The following is a 23,257-nucleotide window of genomic DNA, read 5'->3' as shown; positions in this document are numbered from 1 at the left end:
GTCTTTGTCTGTCTTCAGTTTCAGCCTTCAAATCCTGTGAGTTCCTTCTTTCTCTTTGAGGGTTTTCTTAAATGGAAGGACAGCCACAGGGAGCTCTTTCACAAGAACAAGCTGAACTCTGTGAAGTGAGTGAGGTGACCTCACTGCTCTGTACTGATTGATAGTGCTTGTTCCCTCGGTTGTTTTTGAACTGTGGGAGTAACCGGTGAGCAGTTCCTTTCCTTATAAGACAGCGACAACCACCCCACATGTTCCTGATCTGCATGCACACACCTGAGGTGGTGTGTGTTTCTGTGTGCTTTTAGCAGTGAACTCCAGCTTAAGGCCAGAGTGGTAAACACCGGAAGCTGTTAGAACCAGTAAATCTTGACAGAGACACACTGTAACACTTCGCCAAACAAAAATGCCAACACATTGCATACAACCACATGCTGAAAGTTTGTTAGCTTTAAAAAAAAAACAAACAAAAAAAAAAAAAAACCCCAACACATCTCTCATTTGTGGAAAAACAGGCGTTTGCTGGTTCTTATCTTTATGGTTGCCAAACCTTCTACATTCAGGAAATAAACTGACAGTAAAAACACTTAGTGCTACTGGTAGTGCCCAGTACCTTTTGTACCTTTTATACAATAATAATGAAAAAATAAGTCTCCTTCTCCAATTAAAAAATGACACCAGCCGATGTAGCTAACTTCATACTTGATGATATGCATGTGACTAAAAGACATGTGAACAGAGTGGCAGGAAATAAAAGGCCTCTCTAACAGACAGCATAAATGAGGTTTATGAGCCTTTTGTTTTTGCGGGACACTTTAAACATTTACAACATTCATTTTCTCTCTCATACACATTTTCTTTTCTCACACAAATGCCGTATTTTGTGACGGTTGCGTGAATTAAAAGTACTTAGCAGAATCAGTGTATAAATGGGAACTCAAACCAGAGACACAAAATACACAGATTGATAAATAAATAAATGTAGCTCTTTTGGTGTCATAGACAAGCTGCTCATAAGCATACATTTATACATATGTATATGCTATCATATATGTGTCTCTGTATCCATTGTGTAAGTCGTGTGTATATCAGAACTAGGTAAATAAAAGCCTGTATACCTTCGGCCAAGATAACCTTACAACTCAAATTCATCAGTCACTCTCCTGACAGAACTGCTTCGATTTGTCTCTTTGATGTTCATGTTAAGATGGTTACATTTTAAAGGGGTCTTTGTGAAAATGACTTTCATTATTGACTGAGCTTTGTGAGAAAAGGAGAAGAGCTTTAAATGAGTGTGAGGCAGGAATGAACTGAGCTAAAGTGGTTTACACAGTTAAATTACTGTTAAAAGTGAACAGGTCAGAGTATAAAATCATATGGGAGCAAACTGCAGCCTGCATCAGTTACACACCTTTGCATCTTTCTGAAATTAACATTTCTCTTTTTTTAATTATTGTTATTGTACTATCTGAGTGCATTCTGTTATAATAAGTATTGATCATAACAGCCAGGCTACGTGCTTCTTGCAGCTGTTTCCAATGTTTTTTGGTTTTTTTTTTGTGCTTAATTTTTTTTTTTTTTTTTTTTTTTTTTTTGTGGTTTCAGATTCCAGTGTTAATAACTCAGAAAGCAATCACCATCACAGATTCATGCTATTTTAAGTAAAGGAAAAACTGACTCACAGGATGAGATTTTCCTTTTGGAATGACTAACAGATATAGATGAGTGTTGGACATGACGGGAAACATTCTTGCATATTAACCCTGGTTTTTGTTACACATAGATTAATGTACTGTCCAAACTCACAACCATTTTGATGAGAAAGCACAACAGGAAGCTCATTTAGTATAGACGAACAAAACGTTCTATGGTCAAACTCAGCTCCTTCCCAAATGCTCATACAGAAGAGAGTTTTAGTTAAAGTTTAAACTTTGTGTGGCGAACACCACTTAAAAAATGTTGACCAGAGAAATAATGACATCAGAATGAAATATTTTTTTCCAGAGTTTCAGCTTTCTTTATTTAAAGTTTCTCTTGTGAGACATTTTGTAATTTAAGTCACAATTTTTCTGGAGCTTTTCCATGTTGTGTTCTTTGCATTAGTGACGCAGTCAGTTGGTTGGATGTTACAAGCTAAGCAGCTGCCCATTTATCTCAGTTATCTATTCAAACTGCCTGCAACTGATGCATGAAAACTCTCGTTTGTCATGCAGTCAGCCAACTGTAGCCGCCATTTTAACGGTTGTTGCGACGATTGATATACTTCTGAAACACAGATTTTTTACTATAATAACATCCGGTTTTCAACGCTACACAAATATAACTTTTAAAGTACTTTTTTCTATTAAATAAAATGTTATTTTTTACAAACCTTTCTGTAAATGTGCCATTATTGATTTGCAGTCTTTGGAAATACCTGTTATGGAAATTAGGATAAAAAAAAAAGACAGTAAAATGGTCAATTTTCAAAGTTATTCAAACTTTTTGTGTTATCATGCTGAAAGTTTCGTACTATTCAACTTGAATTTGTCTTTTTTTGTTTTATCTTTGTGGGTCTGTAACCTCATTATATCAAATCTGTTCTTACATTTTATGGATCTTTTAGTAACGTATATGATCATTTGACCAAATAAAATCAATGCTAATATTCTTACGTTGACATAAAAGGAGAAAGAGACCGAGAGGGAAAAGAGACCCCAGTGCAAAAATGTGACACCTCATTATTGTTCCTGCCAGAAATCAGAATTGTTCACACTACTTTTTATTTTTTTATTTTTTATTGTTGACTACTTGCTAAAGATTTGTCATTATTGAGTGTGTCATGTTCACATGTAAACCAAAGCTTCAAGTTGCATTTACAGTTTGGTTGCCAGATGATTCAGAGATGAAACAGCGTGGATTTTATTTTGCTCAAATTGTATGTTGATCTGAATGCGGCACCAGGGTCGCATGAAAGAAAGAAACTCACACACAAAGGACTTGCACAAGATGAAAAACAAATGATAATGGCATTAACTCTGTGTGGGAAACATTGAATGCTGCTGCTCCTCTCTTCTCTTGTGTCAGGTTAACTTATCAAAAGGTAAATAGCAAGATAAATCATTTAACTGCCAGGATGAAGAGGTGAAGTGTTTGATAACCTGCTAAGTGCTATAGATTTGTTTAGAATTTTTCCCTGACCTACTTTCTTATTATTGCCTAATTTTTAGCTGTGAGTTGAAGGAGTAACAATCATAGAAAAGGCAGAACAGAAGTTGCAAATTGTAACGGAGAAAGGGGGAGATAGAGAAGCCAGGCTGCGGTCCTATGATTCAAGCGAAATGCTAAGACTTGGTATTTGGTTTCAAATCAAATTCTTGGAACAATTTATAAATCTTCATGTGATACAAACACAAAATTGAAAAGTCCGAGAGAACATTAAAGCTATTACAGTATATCCTGGGGTGGTGCCAAAACTTAAAATGTCTTTAAGATATTTCGGTGTTGGCCATCCAACAGAGCAATCTTTCCATTCTTTGAATCAATGAAGAACTTGCATTGTGACAGAGCTGTTACTGACACATGTAGGTGAGCGTGATTCGCATGTTCTCACCACGAGTGTCACTTATTAATCTGCACTGTACTGTATTGCCTGAACCGTGAGGACCAAGTTGTTTTCTACCTGCTGCTGTGTAAGTCAGTGTGTTCAACAATACATGAAAACATTATCAGAAAACAATTAGCCTGAAATAACCCTATTCAGTGATTTACGCCCCCTCCAATAAGATGTCCAGTACAGACACAACCCTGCTGTAAACCAGTGATCCTGTTCATCTTTGTGAATGTTTGACCGTGCCTGTTCAGCTCATCTCCTGTTCATAAACTATGACTCAAAAGGTGTGAGTAAAAAAAACATAAACAAAACTATAAAATTTGCTTCTCTAGACATTTTAACTCCTGAGGTTTTTCAAAAATAAAGGATGAGCTTTTCAAAACACAAATTCAAAGCTTGCAGTCTTGTTCGCCCTCATACTTGTTATCTCACCAAGAAGAACAACAAGTTGGATTAATCCAGGCAGACAGTTCCTGCATATCATTTCTTCATCTTGTACTGCATGCGGATTGGCCTCCTGCTCCTCCTGGTATCAGTCCAGGACACCACTGTAGTTCCTATGTAAAGATTATACTTTGGGTACCCCTGACTGAACCTTTGACCGACCAGTCTGTTTTCTTTCCTTACCTGACTTTTCCTCAGCGTTGTGAAAGTACTGTGCACTGTCAGGGCACTATTGGTTCTGGTCTGAGAATCTGTAAGTCATCAACAAAAGTAGGCGCGACTGTCGGAATTGTTTGGTTTATTTACTTCCACTCATGTATGAGTCCTAGAAGGTAGCCAATTACTTGAAAAGGTCCAGTCTTATATGAAATTCAAATATTTTCTACCTTTCTTCCACATGACGGGAATGTTCAACACATCAGCAGCCTGTTAGCGTTAGACCTCTGATCCTTACACTTCTTTATTTTACACACATTAAACAAAGACAACTGCACCTTATTTAAAGCCGCAAGTGTATCAGAGTGAAACACTGAAGTCATAAGGACTGTCGGTCCTGCAGCTTCTGGAAACCTGAACAGGCCAACAGGACCACAGCACTCGCTGGTCTATTTTAAACCGGTGAGAATGATATAAGCCCCCCTTACAGGCAGCAGAGAGCACAGAGCACAACACAGAGCTGCAAACAAACAAGCAAACAAAACTGCGACAATACGACAGCCTACAAGGAGTAGCTGAAGAAATCAATGTGAACAGCATCATCTTCTCATTCAGGACCTTTCTGAATGGTGGCTCTGGATTACCTTGAGACGCCGCCAGTGGTATGGCAGCTGTTCACTGCATGTGCCAAGCTAAAGTCACGCTAACATGCTAACCGCTCACAGTGTGAACTGTGCATGTGTGACGTGTGTGTTTTTGGCACACCAAGTGATAGCGTGATAGTGTTCAACAGTGTGTCAGTTGGCTAACTGCAGAGAAAATACACAAGGTGGGAAACAAATGGAGCAAACCCACCAGATGACAGATCCTCAGTCTGACAGGCCCCAGGCTTCTCTTCCTCTAGTTTTAATTTTGCATTTTCTATCCTATTTTGAATGTGCCTAATGACTGATGAACTGCATTTTGTCCGTGAACTTTTTATCATCGGCAAAGTAAAACAAATGGGGGACGCTGTTTCTGTGGGTCTTACCAGCAGTGACGAAAGTGTATCCATAGTGATCAGTAGAACTAAGCAAAACCTCCTGTAGTGATTCATTAGCTTGGCTGGGGGAGAAAAGAAGAGGAATTGCTCTCTACATTAAGTTCAATGAACATAATTACATTATAAATTCAGCCTTTAATTTTCATTTTAGGAAATGCTTTTTTCTTTTTTTTTTTCTTTTTAATGCAGATTTTCATTAAGGCCAGCACAGTCACAGATATCTCAGATGTGGTTTGAAGTCAAATTACGAATCAAACAAAGATGACAAAGAAGATGGAAACACAGCATTAACTGCCAGCCTGAAATAAGTCTCTTTTTGTCACATGATAAAATTAATTTTCAGAATCTGGACTTATGTTTACGTTAAAGCAAATGTGTAGGACCTAAGTTCTCCTATTTTGTTCACACATGAGCTCTTCTCCAGGCTTTCTGTGCTGAATCCCAGAACAAGCGAGCATGGATCCAGAGGTGCCGGACTCTGCTCATGCAGAACACGGTTCGCTTCTGCTCAGACAGCTGGAGAGGATGAGAGCGACTGAGGAGCTCACTGATGTGGTGCTGCTGGCTGAGGGGTTTCCTTTTCCCTGCCACAAGGTTGTGCTGTCTGCATTCAGCCCTTACTTCCAGGTGACGCAGCCCTTCACAGATTGACTGAAAAGCTGAAAACACAAGAGGACGACAACAGTGTTTTGTATAACAGCTACAAGCAATTCTGTTTCTAATTCTTTAAGACTCGGGTTGTTTTATGCTCCCTTATTATGCTGAATTGCCGTGTACAGGCCATGTTTACTTGTGGTCTGAAGGAGACCCGTGGGGGAGAAGTATCTCTCAGAGACACTCCTGCTCAGAGCCTGGAGCTGCTGTTGGACTACATGTACCGCGCTGAACTCCCTCTTTCCAATGACAACATCCAGGGAGTGGCTGCTGCCGCCTTCCTGCTCCATGTAGACGGAGCCTTCAGGTGAACACAAAGGGGACTGGGAAATAAGATGTTGATCAGTAAACAAACAGATGAACAGATAAATAACAACATGAATCAGATGTACACTTTCTGTGTAATAGCTGGGAATATAAAAGCAATTCCCATTTAGCCTGCCTGTTGTCCCGCTTGTCAAGTACAGTATTAAGATACTGAAGTGGTGCGTGTTCGATGGAAGTGGCCCATGTTGAGATCATGACAATATTTTGCTTCCTTGTCGCTCTGTCAGGTTGTGTCAGAGCCATATGGAAGCCCGTATGGACCCCTCTAACTGTGTTGGTCTGTACCACTGGGCCAGAGACCTTGGGGCTACTGGTCTGGCAGACTGTGCCTTGAGATTTGTCTGCCAGCACTTTGCACAGGTGGGACATGAAGCAGACTGTCAAAAACTTTCTTAATTCCAAAATAATTTTTATTCAGACTCCACATGAAGCAGAAAAAAATCATGTCAGCTCCTTAAGATCAGCCAGGTCAAAGGCTCAGAGCAGATGAACTCTGTCGATGCCAGTTTTCCTGACTTCATTTCTCATTAAAACCATTAGGTGGCAGGAACTCCTCACACTGTTTTGCACAGCCAGAGCCAGAGTTAAGGTGTTTGATTACAGATCTTCACTTGAACACTTCTGGCTACAATCCCAGGCACAGCTTTTGATATGTAAGCTAGACCATTGTCTTAGTTTTGGCCACTTTTCTTCATTTTTTTCCTGTCTAGGTCTGTGAAGAAGAAGAAGTGCTGGACCTGGATGCCCAAAGTCTTGGGGATCTACTTGGTTCAGATGACCTCAATATATCGAATGAGGAAGTTGTGCTGGAGCTGGTTCTGCGCTGGGTGGACAGGCGACGAGGGGACTCACAGAGTGAGGCCCAGGCTGTGCACTTGCTGAGGCGCGTCCGGCTGGAGCTTGTGGATCCTGGATTCCTCCGCAAGGCCAGGAGGAGAAATCCTGTGAGAAGGGCTTGGAAGAAACGGCAGATGATCAAAGTCGTGATTCTCAATCCATCCATCTATTGGGGGATCAGCAGATTAACAGGGTATATTTCATTTTCCAGGTACTGCTGCGGGATGCTGAGTGCTTTGGGATGATTGATGCAGCTCTCCAGACGACAGGTCTCTGTGAGACATCAGCTCCGCCTCGCCCAGCTCTGCGTTATGGCATGGAAACTACCGACCTTTTGCTCTGTTTGGGTGGGATAAATAAGGAGGGAGTGCCCGCCCGTCGGGGGGGACAAGCTGACCTCAGTTTTTGCTTTGCCCCCAAAGCTAGAAAAACTTATTACATCCCCTCTCCATTGAGGGGCTGTGGAGGGATGGGACAGATTTCAGCAGGGTCAGTGACACGAGACAACAATATAGTGGTGGCTATAGAGGCAGTCAACCAGCACAGGACGAAGAGGGTGGATATCTACAGGTATTGTTAAAGACAGAAAAAAAAAATCCCAGTTTTGGTTGGGACCTCCCCAATAAGAACTAGATGTCAACTTCCTGTTTGTCTTCCAGGTACGACCATTCAGAGGCCAATGGCTGGGTGGAGGTGTGCTCAGCACCATACAGGGACATGTTTGCTTTAGGGGTGGTCGGAGATGCCCTTTTTATGATTGGAGGTCAAATGAAAGTGCGCAATCATTATATAATCACAGACAGCGTGGAGAGGTGGTCGCTGAAGAGAGGAGGCAGCTGGCTCAGCTTCGCCCCGCTGCCTCTCCCTCTGGCCTGCCATGCCGCTGTCAGCCTGAAGGAGCATCTCTATGTGTTGGGCGGCTGGATGCCACAGGTACACGGACCTTGAAATAAATACAGTTTTGAGATCTATAACGATTGTGACGCTCAAAGGTGTGCTGAAATGCTCCTGAGCAGCAAAATGCATCAGGTAGCATTGAATAGTTGTAGGTGCTTAAACTGAGAAATCTCTTTTTTTATGATTTTGTCTTTTCTTATTGTTTTTTAAAAGCTTGAAAAAGGATGTGTCACAATTTTTCATCACATTACATGGTATCAAAGTCCAGTATTGGCTAAATGACATTGTGACACTGAGCAGATTTTGGTTTTTGCTTAAGACTCTACTGTTGCTATTATGAGACAATATTATTCCAACATGGTGTTGGCATGTATCAGAGTCACCTGTTGTCATAGTCCTACATCAAATTGATATTTGTGTTAGATATACTCTCATACGCTCAAATTCACGTAACAGTGCATAACAAAGTCTGTGGCCTTCTTCTCATGTATATCCTTTATGAGTCAAAGTGTAGCATTACTTTCTTTCTTTCTTTCTTTCTTTTTGTCTTTACTGTTGCTCCTATCTTTGCAAGTTCCATCCCTCTTCTGCTTGATTTCTCCATTTTTCTTCAGAACCAGCCAGATGATGAGCCTGACAAGCTGAGTAACCGTGTGTTCCAGTTTGACCCCGGTAAGGACACATGGACAGAGTGTTCCAAGATGAAGTACTCCAGGTACCGCTGCGGCACGGCTGTCCTCAACGGAGAAATCTACATATTAGGTCTAAGCCACGCTACGCCCCTTTTTCGTTCTCTATGAGAGAGAGAGGCAGAGTCAGGCAACGTGTGTGTCTTCTTCAGGTGGTATCGGATGTGATGGAGAAGACCGTGGACAATCGCGTCGCTGTTTGAGTTCTGTGGAGATTTATAACCCAGATACAGACACCTGGAGGGACGGACCAGCCTTGCCCACGTCCCTACTCTCCCTCCGAACCAATGCCACCAATGCAGGAGCAGTGGAGGGAAAGCTTTACCTCTGTGGATACTACAAGGGGGCTGGTCAGTCATTTAAATGTCTGTTGTTTGTAGCACTCCACAGGAATGGGTTCCTGTGTCATTTCTTGTCATTTTGTGTCTCATTGAGGTTGCTTTTGCCATTTTGGCAGCTCACTGTGGTCTTTTTGTGGCTGTTGGTTATTGGTTTACATTGTTTTTAGGCTCTAGCCCAGGGAAATTTTCCATCAGTTTAACTATGTGGTGAAACAGCTGAAAAGCATTTTTTTGCAAAACACAAAGCAAACTGTGGGTCCACATCAGCGTCAGGGAATGCCGGCTCACTGCAGGATCTCTGGAAATTACATTTTGGTCAGCCATAACTCACATAGTTTCTCTCATGACTGCAGGCCGCCATGAGATCATCACCAAGGAAATTTTATCACTGGACCCCGTGGACAATGTGTGGACGGTAGTGGAAAGAAGAGCAGCCATGCATGACAGCTATGATGTCTGTCTGGTGGCTAACCTGAATCCTCGAACTCTATTTACACCATAATGCATCGCCTCCCAACTCCTGAGGAGAAACTATGTTGGAAGCTGTGATGTGTGGTAAATCAGCCTCTGTCTTCTGAGCCTCATACAAATTTATTCTGGTTTTCACGTGTGTCAACAGCAAGAGTAATAAACAGGGAATTTGAGTGTCTACTTGTGGTTGCCTTCTCGAAAAATGACATGTGATAAATGTCTGCAAGAACAGTTTTCTTTTCTTTATAATCTGTAACAATCAGTAACCCTCATACCTGAAGTTGGTTCATTTCCTAGAAGATGACTCATATGTTCGTTTCTTTCATATGAATGTTCTTAAACTGATTGATGAAGAGTTGGGACATATCATGATCATAATCGGAAAAAAACAGCAGTGTCATCTGTTGGGAGGAAACGAGATGCATTCCTGTAGCACTTTGAAATGTCATGCTTCCACCACAGCTGGTGAAGTCCACATGATGGTGATCACTTCAAAGCATATTTGTTGTCTTAAAACTTCTAAAGAAATATTATTTGCACTTATTAGGTTTTTTGCTGAAGTTTAAAGGAGAAGTCACCCTGGAGATGATTTCTTTAGCCCATAAAGGAGCAACTCTGGCTCCATCAAAGTTTGCAAAAACAAAATTAACCTTCCAGCCCAGGACAACAATAATTATTATTATCATTATTGTACCATTTCCTTTGCGTTCCTTTCTACAATCTCACCACAAGATGTCACTAAATATTCCCCCGCTCCTTAATAACATTGGTTCCTTGCTTTGAAGAGCAGTTATACTGTATCAGTAAATCAATTTCCTTTTCTTTTTTTTTTTTAGCAAGAGGGGCGAAAACCTCTCCAGATCATGTTGGTTCCTTCTGTAAGATTTGACGTGCTGACCTTCTGACTTCTGGGGAAGAGGTCACTAAAAAGGCTTATTTACTTAATTTTCATGCAGTTAGGTTCATTAACTGTTTATCTTATGTTGTTTCTGGTCAAAATTCCCGTGGTGACTATTTTATATTATGATATTTCTATTGGCTAAACAAACAAATGAAAACCAGGTTTGCGTTTGTATAGAAGAGTAAACTTTAATATCTGCTGCTTATTTCAATTCAAATTCTCTTATTTGTCTCATAGTTGGGGGATTTCACACAACAACACACTAAATACACTGCATAAATATTTATTAATAATAATAATTATTATTATAATAAGACTATGAATTCAACTCGCCATGTGTTTTCCACTGCCTTTCTATCTAGTCATAATTTATTTGGCCTCTGCTCACCGCATGGCAGAGCATCAAGGAAACAGGTTGGACTGAAGTGGCGGATCTAGGGCGAGTGTCTGAGCCAGCAGACATCATCTGTGCTGCTGCTGAGCGGGTCAAGAATGAGCAGCTGGAAAAAGCCACAGTGATCCCCAGTGAGTGAGCGTGACGTGCGGGGATGATGCTGTGAGAGCTGGCTCCACCCCGACCGGACCATGTGCTTCCCATCGCTCCTGTTGCTGAGACTCCGAGCAGAGGGGGGGGGAGGAAGTCTCCCTTCTCTGTCACTGACCTCAGCCCCTTTCGTAGAGAGCTGTGAGCGGTGCAGGTGCGCGCAGTGCGCAGGGAGGATGGGCAGAAGGGAGGCGGACGGCGGACGCACCACCAGCTCCAGCAGCCGCTCCGAGCTCGGCTGTCTGCAGGACGCGGCGTCCGGCGGCCACCGAGCCGGAGAGGAGTCCCCGAGGACAGAGGCGAGCTCTGGACAAGACAAGGACAAGCGGCAGAGAAAGCCCGAGATGGAGGTGAAGAAGCACCAACACAAACACAACTTGAAGCACCGCTACGAGGTGATGGAGACTCTGGGGAAAGGCACCTACGGCAAAGTGAAGAAGGCGGTGGAGAGAGCCAGTCTGAAGACGGTGAGTCAGGAGCTGCAAAGTGTCTGCACTCATCTTTAATATTCAAGCACACCACGAATATATTTCATAATAAGGTCTGTACATCATAAGGAACATTTTTCTGAACGTGTGACCCTCCTCTGCTGACTCACACAGGAGCATACAAAATGTGATGTACTGCAAATACTTTTGTCCTCACTGGTTTCCCTGTGTGTGTGTGTGTGTGTGTGTGTGTGTGTTGGGGGCTTCTGTGTATTAATGTGCTCCAAGATTGTTGCCCATTTTTGAAGGTGGAGTTAAGCTGCTGGGGGGTAATGTGTGTGCATGTGAGTGTGTTTTTTCTTTTCTTGTGTGTGTGTGTGTGGCTGTGTGTTTGTTTGTGTGTTTGTCGGTGAGCTCACTGTGTGTGATGCTGAACCCAGATCATGCCTCCAGTGCTGCCAGGCTGAGATGCCTTTGGTCTGACTCACTTAGCACTTGAACAAAGGGATAAAATTTCTACAATAGGTCTCCTCCAATAGGAGACTGACCCCGGTTCACCAGCAACCCAGAACACACACACACACATACACAACAGACACAATAATATAGGTCTGGCTAACAGAATAGAATGCGGTGCCAGATTAGTTTGAATAATTGTGGGCTTTATGTCTAGAGTCAGGTTCTAATCTCTCACGCTGTAATATGAGCACCAACAGACAGATTCAAATTCTCCTTTTTGCTTTTTTGGTAAACAAACTCATAGTAATGGGGATAATCTTCAGATTGTGGAAGTGTGACTGGCAACATTCCTCTGGCAGCTTTCGCTGAAACTCTGCGACCTCCATCTATCATATAGACTATGCAGAAAGAGAGACTGTGTGTGTGTGTGTGTGTGTGTGTGTTTGTGCACGACACAAGGGAAAATGCTGAATTCCTTGAGTGAGTAGCCAGCACATACCAAGGATTCTTTGAAACAAAAAGGACATTATTTTTGGAAACAAGTCCAAGGGGCTGCTGTTTGAGAGCAGGGGAGGGGAGACAGTTTTAGAGCCAGGAGGAGGAAGAGGAGGAAATGTTTTAGATTAGATTTATTTAAGATTGTTCCTGTAAATGCCCGAGTGGCTGTTCCACAGGAGGTGAATATGGCGAAATGATAATGACTCCTGGGTCTTATGTGTTCTTGGTTACTGTGCTGTAGGTCATTTAGAGCAGGTGCCTGACTCATCTCTGAAGTTGCAACATGTTAGAGACAACTACTGTAACATTGGGATGGTTTGCTTTTGTGCAAAGTAGATTCTGCTTTTATGCTTGTCAGTTTTCTGCAGCTTTCGACTTGTGTTGCACTATTTGCACGATCTGTCTTCTCTGGATCTACATACTTTTATCAGTGTGTCAGTTCCTGTTTCTGACTGTTACTTTTCCTTTTACATGTTAGGTGGCACTTCTTGTTTCTTGTCCAAACTAGCTAACCAGGTGGCCTGGCGGCCAATAATTTCACCTGAATCTCAACAAGAAACCACTTACCATCAAAATATCAAACTATTGCTTTAAATGGACTGTTTCACATAAAAATTTGTCATGGTGTGATAAAAATCAAAAATATAAACATGTAAACGTATTATCTTAATCGCACAACGTTGTATTGGCCAATTCAAAAAAAATAATTGGATCCTTGTGAGCAGCTGCAGCTTTCTCTTCCCCTTTCCTCATATTGCATTATCCCCATTAAAAAAAAGATCTTGATATGAAGTCTGTGCTGGTTAGTCCCACTTGTCATTTTGTATTGGGTTTGTGTATATGTGCCTTTGCAACAGCACCATAATGAAGTTCCTGGTTATGAAAAACTTAGAGCGTGTGTGTGTTTGTGTGTGTAGCTAAGTGATGAGGTCAAGGATCTTTTTGGCAGGAAGGCTGTGTAATCTTTCACAGATGCAGCAGGGATCTTTAGTGATGATGAGGCCCTCAGATGTGAATATGTCTGTGGGAAATGGGACAGGAAGTTGACATCTGGCACCAGCACCCCGCGACCCGGAAACGGAAAAGCGGTAAAGGATGGATGGATGGAGGGACGGAAGTTGTGACGCCACAAAGTCACAAAACACCCGCAAATATCCAGCAGAAAGAAGAAGAGACAAACAGAGCAATAAAAATAAAAGCTAAAAAAAAATCAGAGGGAAGCAGCAATAATTACAATATGACTTTAAGGATCATGTATCTTTCTGTACATATTGCTTATTGTTGTTGTCTATAACATTATCACATGCACGGTATGCTTTTCTACACCAAAGAATATCATATTACAGCCATAAGAGACTTATGTATTCTGCATGTGTCTGATTACAGTTTTTGGCCAATATCTCACAGACAGCTCATTCTTTGGATGAACAACAGCACTTTGTTGATGAGAAGGATACTGTAGAGGCCATTCGTAGACATGATACATATGCAGCAATATTTGCAAGCACACGGGCAAAATACCATACACACACTTCCTCCTCCTCACACATGTGCCCAGCTAAGAAATGCTCTTAATGCCCTCAAGGCTGAACAATGTCTCTCTCTTCTCTGTGCTCGGCTGATCAGACTTTAATGTCACATTCGGGTGGGTAACCCAGAGCTGACAGTGTACTCGAAGGATTTTTTAGAAGAGTTGACATACTTTGAGATACTGGCTGCATCCATTTCTTTCATCCATTCATCCATGCAGCCAGCAGGTATTTGGGTCAGAAAGCATTCGCAAGATTGAAAGTGACCACATATTTAATGGCATCTCAAGCTTGGATATATACCATGCAGCCGACAACCACTGAATATGTGTCGCCTGACCTCTGACGGGACTCTGGTGATGTGAGAGAAACATCCTCCGACAGTAGGCTGAGCACTTGATTGTAGAACAGATACAGTTACATACAAAAAGAAACAAAAATACAAGTACTGGATTGTGTCACTCCAGTGAAGAGACCCACTCAGACCCTGATGCTCCCTGGAGTGCATTTGTGTTGTGTTGCATAACTGTTGTGGTTGATGGAGCGTGTGAATTGTGTCTTCCAGTGTCTGGTCGATGTTTTTGTTTTGTTCGTTGTTTCTTTTTCAGCAGCTGAGAATTCAGGAGCTGTGACCCAAGAGAGGGGCCTGTTTTCCTTAAGGAAAAGTACATAATTTGAGAGAATTATCCAGCAATGTGAGCAGTGCTTTGCTATGATGTCAATCTCAGCACCTCACAAAACATTCTTACTCTTTTGTTGTCAATTTGCTTAAGCATATAGTGTTTCCAAAAAGAAAACCCTGGCTTGTGTAATGCTATTTCACGGACAGTTCCTCTCTCAAAAGAAATTGAAGCAGTCAACTTGGGATCCCAGATTTGCTCCGTGTGCATGTGTGTTTTTGTTAGTTGGGGGTTACATCGGGGTACAGTGAGCGTCTAGGATTAAGGAGGCAGAGTGTGAACAGTGCAGCTGTCAGCCTTCTGCCTCAGAGCCAGTTCAGATCACAGAAGACCTGCTCTCATCACGCACCCTTTAAAACCTGCATAATCACCTCTAATACCCAGAGAATTTAGTGTGTCTGCGTATGTGTGTGTGAGTGTGTCTAACTATATTAATGTTATGTATGAGTTTGTCTATGCAACTGATGCATGAAATGTGCATTTATCGTTTTTCTTCAATGAGGAAAGAGGAAATCATTTAACTGCCGGATTTGGAGAAGAATTAAAATGAGAGGAAGCTGCGTTACCTTAATGCTCAGTGTCTTCTTTTTCAGGTGGCGATAAAGTCAATCCGCAAGGAGCACATCACTGACAACCTGGAAAAGATTCACATCCAGCGAGAGATTGAGATCACCTCCTCGCTCCAGCACCCCAACATCATACGCTTCCATGAGGGTAAGACACACAAAAACACACAATGTTAATGACTGTTGACAATCGCTAAAACACGGACCAGCCTCACTCACTGAAAGCCTCTTATCCATTTTTGTATTTCATCCAGTTAAATACATATGTGAATCCATATGGGTGTTAAGAGGGTACCAGCGGTCTTGCTCCACTTGTTGTTCACCTGAACTCACTTTACTTAATTGCATTTTGGGCAGTAAAGAATGCAAAAACTGCTCTTTTTTTTAAGTTTCAACTAACCAATACTAATATATAAATGCAGTGATGCTACATTGTGAATGTGTGATGTGTGTAGTGTTTGAGAGCCGGGATAAGATCGTGATAGTGATGGAGTTTGCCAGCAGAGGAGAGCTGTATGACTACATCCAGGACAGGAGGAGACTACCAGAGGCCGAAGCCAGAAGCATCTTCAGACAAATCACATCTGCTGTCCACTACTGCCACAAGGTTACACACACACACACACACACACACACACACACACACACACACAATTCAGGGAACAACACAGAGGCACGTGCAGAATTTTATGCTCCGGTTTTCAAGTGTGCACAAGCGAATATTGTACCGTTAAATCCACTAAATCCTAATCCTAATACTGCAGAAAAACTTGACTCGCGTTTTTAGATCTCTCTGGGTTAAGAGCGCATTAAGGCTTGATTGTTTCTAACAGTCACACACTGACACATTTAACCGACATGTTGCTTAAATGAACTTCCTTCCTCCACATTAGGATAAGGAACAAGTTCCTCTTTGTTGCTTTGTTTTTGTTGCTGTGTGTCTAAAACCAAGAGGAATTATCAACAAAACACTTCAATCCTATTAATACAGAAGTGCATTGCAGTTAAGTGAGGATCTGTGCCTTAGTGACAGCTGAGCTGCACAGGAAGATTTTTCTTTTTACATCATTATTATTTTAGTTGGTTGGTTTCTATGCGAGTCCTTCATATTAAATTTAGAAATGATCTTTCAGTTGCTGTACCTTTGTAGTAGACAGGGAGGTGGATTTTCCAGCTCCTCGTGCCCTTGAATATTGTCCCAAAATAGATATGAATGTTCCGGCATGAATGAATTATTGAATGTGCCTCTGAGGTATTCAGGACACATGGAGGGATTATTAAGGCTTCAAGAGAAAAACGAAAACAAGTCAGGCATTTGCTGTCCTCGTTTTTTGTTTTGTTTTGTTTGTTTGTTTGTTTGTTTGTTTTTTTTTTACAATTTTTTAAACTATTCTCCAAATCAGTTTCTAAAACAGCAAGAATGAAATCCACTCAACCACATAGATTTCTTTCATCCTTGTCTCTTCTTTGCATCCACTCACACACATGAAAAGTCTTACATACTGGTCAAAAATTATTGTCTAAGGTCATGGGTCATTTCCTTTGCTTACATACTCTGAAGAGGATGTAATTAATGAAATGAAGGAGGCTATTGTGGCCCGTTAGCCAATGGATTCAAGAAAAAAACAAGACTAGTGTTTTTCTGTGTTAGGTGTGTGGTTGCCACAGTTATCCACAACAGCATTGTCTCTTCTTATGATTTACTTCCTGCTCACTCATATCACTGAAACACTTAATCCACCTATTGTATCTAAAGTGCTTCAACGGCTCATCCTCACCGAGCCCCACAGCTGTCTGAGTCCTGTGGCTTCACGTTGGCCTCCAGGTGCTTAATACCACCAGGGATCAAATCACATCCCATCAGATTAATTAAGCCAAACAAAGCACTTCCACATGCCTCGTGATGATTTAACAGTCTGAGAAGCTTTCTCAGGGCTCTCTGATATGGTCGCCACATGGCCCTGCTACATGAGGCCCAGGTGGAATATCTTCAGGATGGTAAAATAAAAATGCATTACACTTTGTGCACCAAAGTCAGAGTTTATTATGTAAACCTCACACTTTTTGGTCTTTCGTTTGCATGCAAAGAGAAGATGTCTGAGTAAGCTGGAGGGAAGAGTAGCACTGGAGCTCATGCTTATTTCTGCTCTCTTGCAGAATGGTGTCGTGCATCGAGACCTCAAACTGGAGAATATCCTTTTAGATCAAGATTTTAATGTAAAGGTAAGATTTTTCTATATATATATATATATGCACACAAACTGAGCTTTCATGTCGCATTCCCACAGAGAAGCAGCAATATGTACTCTGGGAAACTCCATTAAATAATTGATACGTGTAAAATATGTGATAGATTATGACTCATCCAAAAAGTTTTGTTTTTTGATACATGAAGACATTGGTCTTATTGACACACTGACTGATGCTTTATAAGACAGTCTTTTATTTGGCATGCTGGAATGAGGCGTCACACAGTACAGCTGTAACGGTAGAAGAGTTATTTTGCTAATGGTAATTATATTATTTTTCCATAAAATCAAAACAAAGCACACACTAAGAACAAACAGTGGAGGGCTTTCTGCCCACAGTTGTTATCACGTGTTGTTAAACTGTGCACACTGAACCAGCACAAACACAGTGCCAGATCTTATAAAAGAACCCAGGGGTTATTATTATTATTATTTTTTTTTTAACCTTATTTGGAGATTCCTCTCCTTATATGGGAGTTTTGCATGTCCAAAAGGGAATGAAGGGAATCCAGTGGACATCAGGCCAATAGGAGGGTTTTGATTGTATGCTCTGTCTGGTTGTCAAAAGAAAAACACGCTTTGGGCAGACCTCTCAGAAGCTCTTCATTCATTGCAAACTTCAGCTTCACCAAGTTTCTTTACAGCATCCGCTGCAGGAAATGACCGACTGTCTGTGCAATGCATGGGCGTGTTATGTCAGCACAATAGTTTCTCAGTGGCATGTGTGAAAGGCAGGCTGAGCCAGACATGCTGAGAAAAAACACAGGGTCTTGGTCCAAGTTTGACACCGTCCATACAGTAATACTTTAGGAATTTAAGAAGCAGACTATAGTGTCAATAAGAAAACAAATCAGCCTGAAGTAAAAACTCTGTTAATGCAGCAATGAATTCCTCGTAGGGAAACAGCAGGTTTAGTCAGAAGACACCAGGGAATTTTTTACTGTTTACTTGATCCTGGCTCAGAAAAAACAGTTAATTATGCTATTCATACCGAATCGAATTCACCTCTCACATGACAATGTCACAACAATCTCAAAAGGCAGTGTGAATTGTGATGTGACCGACGATCTGTAGGGGCCGTAGCTGCTTACAATAGCCCCACGCACTTCCAAGGCACATGTACAGGAGTCATTTGTATATTTACATGAATGAGTGTCTTATACAGGAATTTAAGAGGGAGCAGTGTCTTTGCCATAGCACTGAAACGAGCGCAGGACCAGCAGTGTGACGGTGAAAGAGAATTTTCACTGAGGGGAAGATCCATGCAAACACACAAATGCATGTAGAAGGTAAAGCTATGTAAACAGCACGGTCCACATGCTCCATCCTCACATTCTTATGGCCACTGTATTTACAGGCATAACATCAACAGCGGGATGATTAGTGTATACACAGTGTCATCTCCCATCTGCAAGGTGTCTGTTTTCCTGTGACTCTGTTTCACAGAATTAAAGCTGTCAGAGTATTTTTTTAACACCAGACAGGCTGATAGTGTGCTGGTGCACGTTAATAATCTCTTCAGATAGAGAGGAGCCTCAGTATGTTTGCGTATGTCTCTCGCAGCCTCGAGTGAGTGATTGTTCCGTTACGCTGAGCGTAAGCAGCCTGATGTTTTTGGCCTTCCACTCTTTCCTCACTCACACTTAGTCTGGCAAAAGCACAGCGCACCTATTTTTGGCTCCTAAAAAATTAAAAATGAAATATACTTTGTTTTCAGGGGATATGGTTCCTCTTTTTAGGGTTAAATATATAAATAAATAAATATATATATAAAATAAATATAATGAGGATGTGTTTGCTGTTGGCTCACAGAAAGAAGGTTCTGGGTTCAGGTTCTAGTCTTTCCATAAGGAGTTTGTTCTCCCTGTGCCTCCATGGGTTCCCTCCTGGTACTCAGGCTTTGTCCCACAGTCCAAAGACCAGAATGGTTTAGCTTCATTGGTGACTTTTGATTGCTTGTATGCGTGAATGTGAGCGTAAATGGTTGTTTGTGTCAGATTTGCAGTCTGACCAGGATGTGCCAGTGTCAGCTGGGATTGGCTCCAGCCGCCCCAGCCCTGATAGATAAGAGGTGTTGCTAATGGATCGATTGATGTGTTAATTGCTTTCTCTCTTTCTCTTGTTCTGCAGCTGGCTGACTTTGGCCTTTCCAATCATTTCCAAAGAGGTAGTCTGCTGCAGACCTACTGTGGAAGTCCACTGTATGCCGCCCCAGAGATAGTTAAAGGGCTGCCATACCAGGGGCCAGAGGTGGGTCATACTTACATGCTGCCATTTGTGATTTCCTCATGAGAAGCAGTTTGCAAGCCTTTCATTAAAGTCACAACGTGCAATTTCTGTAAAACAAGCTAGCCAGTAAATCAGCAGTAGTGTCACCAGCATAGACTGAGCTCCCACCCACTGACTTCTGCATCAATGGTAGAGAGGTTGCAGAGCTTCAGTGGAGCTCTAACACCCTGGAGTTGGCGAAGAAGGCCCAGCAGCATCTCCACTTTCTAAGGATCCTTAGAAGGACTAACCTGAAGAGAGAGCTGTTGGCAGCCTTTTACCGCTTTCACCGCTTGTACCTCTGTGTGGTTCTCAAGCTGCAACATGGCACACAAGAAAGCACTGCAAAGGGGTTATCAACATCGCCCAAAAAAATCAGTGGACACTCTCTCACTGTCGCTGTCTCATGAGTGCAAATAGCATCATAAGAGACAGTGCCCACGCAGGACACCGGGTGTTTGAACTGAGCGTGACTCAGACTTGTCCTACCAGCCCTCTGGTAGGACATTCAGGGCGCTGAAGTCTCAGGAGCTGTTTTTACAACAGGCCGATAGCAATAATTGAATTGTGACATTCAATTTTATACCACAGTGCGATTTGTTACTGTATTTGTCACAATAATAATAATAATTTAATGTATTTATTGTGTAAATGTAACTTTTAATTGACCAAAGTGGGCTGCACTCCAATTTTGTTGCATTTTAGTGACATTTTATTGTATTTTAATGCAATGCCAATAAAGACTTTATCTCTTCTCTGTTTGGTTATCAGGAATAGCGTCAGAAACTTTCCCTCAGCTGCTTACAGGCCATCTTATTGAGTCTGGCTCTTGACAGTTCTTCTCCACCTGAAGATTATATATTGCATCTAAAAGTTACTAAAATAAAGTCACATACTGCAACTTTAGGTTTTTGTATTGTGTGTCAGGTGGACTGCTGGGCATTGGGAGTGTTGCTCTATGCTCTGGTGTACAGCAGCATGCCGTTTGATGGAGCCAGCCACGCCACACTCACTGAGCAGATCAGCCAGGGTCGCTATCACAGACCCAACCCCCCCTCAGGTAAACCTTTGTCAATGTCCATGACCGTCATATTTACTGACTGAGGGTGAGGTTGCTCCCATTTGTTGTTTTAACTAGTATTACTTTGTGTCAGTCAGTTCAGTCACTATAAATAACCGTTGACTCTGTTCCTCCAGACGCCTGCGCTCTTATCGACTGGTTGTTGACAGTCCGTGTGGACGAGAGAGCCACAATAGAGGATGTAGCCAATCACTGGTGGGTGAACTGGGGTTATGAAGAGAGTGTGTGTGACTGCCCTTTATCTCCCCTCCAAGAATGCCCCTCCCCGCTGCTGGCTCGCTACATCGACTGGCAGAGTCGAGTAGCCACAGCCAGTCACAAGACTGTTGACCAGGGGTACCTGTCCTCAGACTCTTCCTGTCCAACTCAGCGGTCGCACCATCCATTTTACTTTAGCCTACCTCTGAATGAGCGGGGAGAAAGAGTATGTGGTGGAATCTCAAGCCTCAGGAAGTCCCGCAAAGAGAACGCCATTCCCCACACTGCACAGGGAGCATGTAGCAGTGCAACAGCTGCCTCCTCTATGATTTCCTCCCCTTCCACTATTGAGCGAAAGAAACCTAAAGGCATCCTGAAACCCCAGAGGAGTTTTGACTCCGTCTTTCACAGCCATCCTAAAGAAAATTCTGGCTCCCAATTCTGTAACAGTTCTGCCCAGACTTATCGAACACACACACATGCTGAGGTGCTGTCCACCAGCCTGCCGTCAGCCTCCACGTTCAGCCAACCTTCATCAAAAATGCCCAAAAAGGGGATACTAAAGAACCTTTATGAACGGGAGTTGTGTTATGGCTCATCCTCAGACAGTAGATGCTCTGGAGCAGGAGTCAAAGAGAGTCACGCTGCTGATTTGGGTTCCCACAAACAGTACAGCTGCCTCCCAGCAGCAGCAGATAGTCCCACCCTGAGCACAGAGGCGGTAAGAAGAAGAAAAGGTATTTTGAAGCGTAATGGCAAGTTTTCTCGCAGTCTGGATCTTCCAGATGACCAACATTTAACGTCTTCTCCGGCCCCCGCAATATTCCCAGAGGCTCTGCAGCAGCTCCTCCAGGCCACAGGTCGTGCAGAGGGGCATCAAAGCCGCCCCTCCAGCGTGGTGAGCGAGGATAGCTTCTACTCTTCTGATTCTTTTGACCTGCTGGACCTCAGCACCCAGGCCCGTCGTAGGATTTTCTCTCGGTCGATGCAGAACAGCTCCGAAGATGATCTGGAACAGTCGGGAGTTGAGCCAGTTCACGTTCGTGAAGACAGGGAGGGACAGAAGGAAATACTAACTTAAGTCAGTGCGGTAAAATTTGTTCTCACTTCATTTTTTTGTGGTAATCAGTGACTGCCATCTTGAAAAGACTGAATGAGCAGTTGAAAGGTTACAACTGTAGTACTTTGACTCCCCTGAGCATTGGACCATCAGTGTAAAGCACCGTTTCTTGGCACGTTTGTCCGTTTTGAGTGATAAACTGTATTCTGGATGTGAGTCACAAGACATTTAAGTGGCACCTAGACGGGCTCCAATATCTGCCAAACTGCTCACCTGCACAACAAAAACCTCTTTTAGACTGAACAGCAGACTTTAGTTCAAACGAGATTTAAAAATATAAGTCCTAATGCTGTAGACTAGAGACAGAAGCAGTGCATAAATGTGTGTGTGAGAATAAACAGACAACACACAGAAAGCACTCGTGAATTCTGCTAATCTGTTCGGATCCTTCTCATTCACTAATTATCATTTTACCCTGTTTAGCATTAATAAGCCCAATACAAACTTGTATTGTATATACAAACTGTTTACAAATGCACATTATCTGCCAACAACTTTAACTTCTCTCATGAAGACATGTTTGATATTATTACGATTCTCTTTTACTTTGTTGTAATTCATTATCTTTTAGACATTGCCGCCACACGAGGAGTTGCAGTTGCTGTTAACAAACGCTTATTCTGCATACAGCTACATTACAGTGTGCCATAAACCATTCATCAAATGTTTCTATACTGCCTATTAATCCAGAAAGAGTTAAAGTGCAGCATGACTTATTCCACCACATGTTCCCCAGTATAGTAGTACTACACAGTTTTACACTGTGCACCAACACACACAGTGTGAACAGCGGACGGATGACAGCACTTTTTCCTGCGACACCACCTACATTGGAAATTGACAAAGGCAATTTAAAAGATGTTGTTTTGATATTGTGAGAAGAGAATGTTGGTCATTTTGTTCGAGCATTTCTTTTTGAATAAATAAATTCTGTGAATTTGAATGCTTCCCAGTTGCTTCATTGTCTCTTGACACAATACAGAGAATTTGAACAACAGCTATTCATCTAATACTTTACACTTACACAAAGCTGTACTCATTTTCAATGTAAGTGAGTGTATTGGGGGAGAAAACAACACAGGCAAACTTGTTATGACGAAAACAAATAGTATATCAACTGTGCAAAACAAAAGAAAAAAAGGAAACAATAAGCGTTGACTGATTGCCATTGGCTCTTTGTAGGCTTTTCCTCAGTCTGATGAAAAGTGCTTATCAACAGTCAGATAAAAACATTTTATCTCCAGGTTTGTGAATTGAATTGCTTTGAGGATTATTCAAATTACTCTACG

The 23,257-nt window shown here is 42.1% G+C and overlaps 2 protein-coding genes across 3 annotated transcripts; both read left to right on the top strand.

Annotated features, from left to right (window-relative positions):
- Positions 1-4,706: 4,706 nt before the first annotated feature.
- Positions 4,707-9,599, top strand: LOC115046623 (kelch repeat and BTB domain-containing protein 12-like). Of its 2 annotated transcripts, none has more exons than XM_029507112.1 (10): positions 4,707-4,851; positions 5,656-5,858; positions 6,011-6,192; positions 6,440-6,572; positions 6,923-7,156; positions 7,261-7,619; positions 7,709-7,982; positions 8,561-8,708; positions 8,788-8,985; positions 9,330-9,599. In XM_029507112.1, exons 2-10 carry the CDS (start codon positions 5,688-5,690, stop codon positions 9,476-9,478), a joined length of 1,848 nt encoding a protein of 615 aa, XP_029362972.1. In that variant the 5' UTR covers positions 4,707-4,851; positions 5,656-5,687; the 3' UTR covers positions 9,479-9,599. The 2 variants fall into 2 exon arrangements, with proteins under 2 accessions (XP_029362972.1, XP_029362971.1); XM_029507111.1 differs by having other exon boundaries at positions 5,645-5,858; positions 9,330-9,478.
- Positions 9,600-10,996: 1,397 nt separating this feature from the next.
- Positions 10,997-22,869, top strand: LOC115046400 (NUAK family SNF1-like kinase 1). The gene is made up of 7 exons (XM_029506735.1): positions 10,997-11,359; positions 15,080-15,200; positions 15,508-15,659; positions 17,210-17,275; positions 19,432-19,551; positions 20,497-20,629; positions 20,767-22,869. Exons 1-7 carry the CDS (start codon positions 11,069-11,071, stop codon positions 21,927-21,929), a joined length of 2,046 nt encoding a protein of 681 aa, XP_029362595.1. The 5' UTR covers positions 10,997-11,068; the 3' UTR covers positions 21,930-22,869.
- The last annotated feature ends 388 nt before the right edge of the window (positions 22,870-23,257 follow it).

This window comes from Echeneis naucrates, chromosome 7, assembly GCF_900963305.1.
Source record: "Echeneis naucrates chromosome 7, fEcheNa1.1, whole genome shotgun sequence".
Classification (NCBI taxonomy): Eukaryota; Metazoa; Chordata; class Actinopteri; order Carangiformes; family Echeneidae; genus Echeneis; species Echeneis naucrates.
Note: the sequence above shows the minus strand (reverse complement) of the source record. Positions and strands in the feature narration are given on the sequence as shown.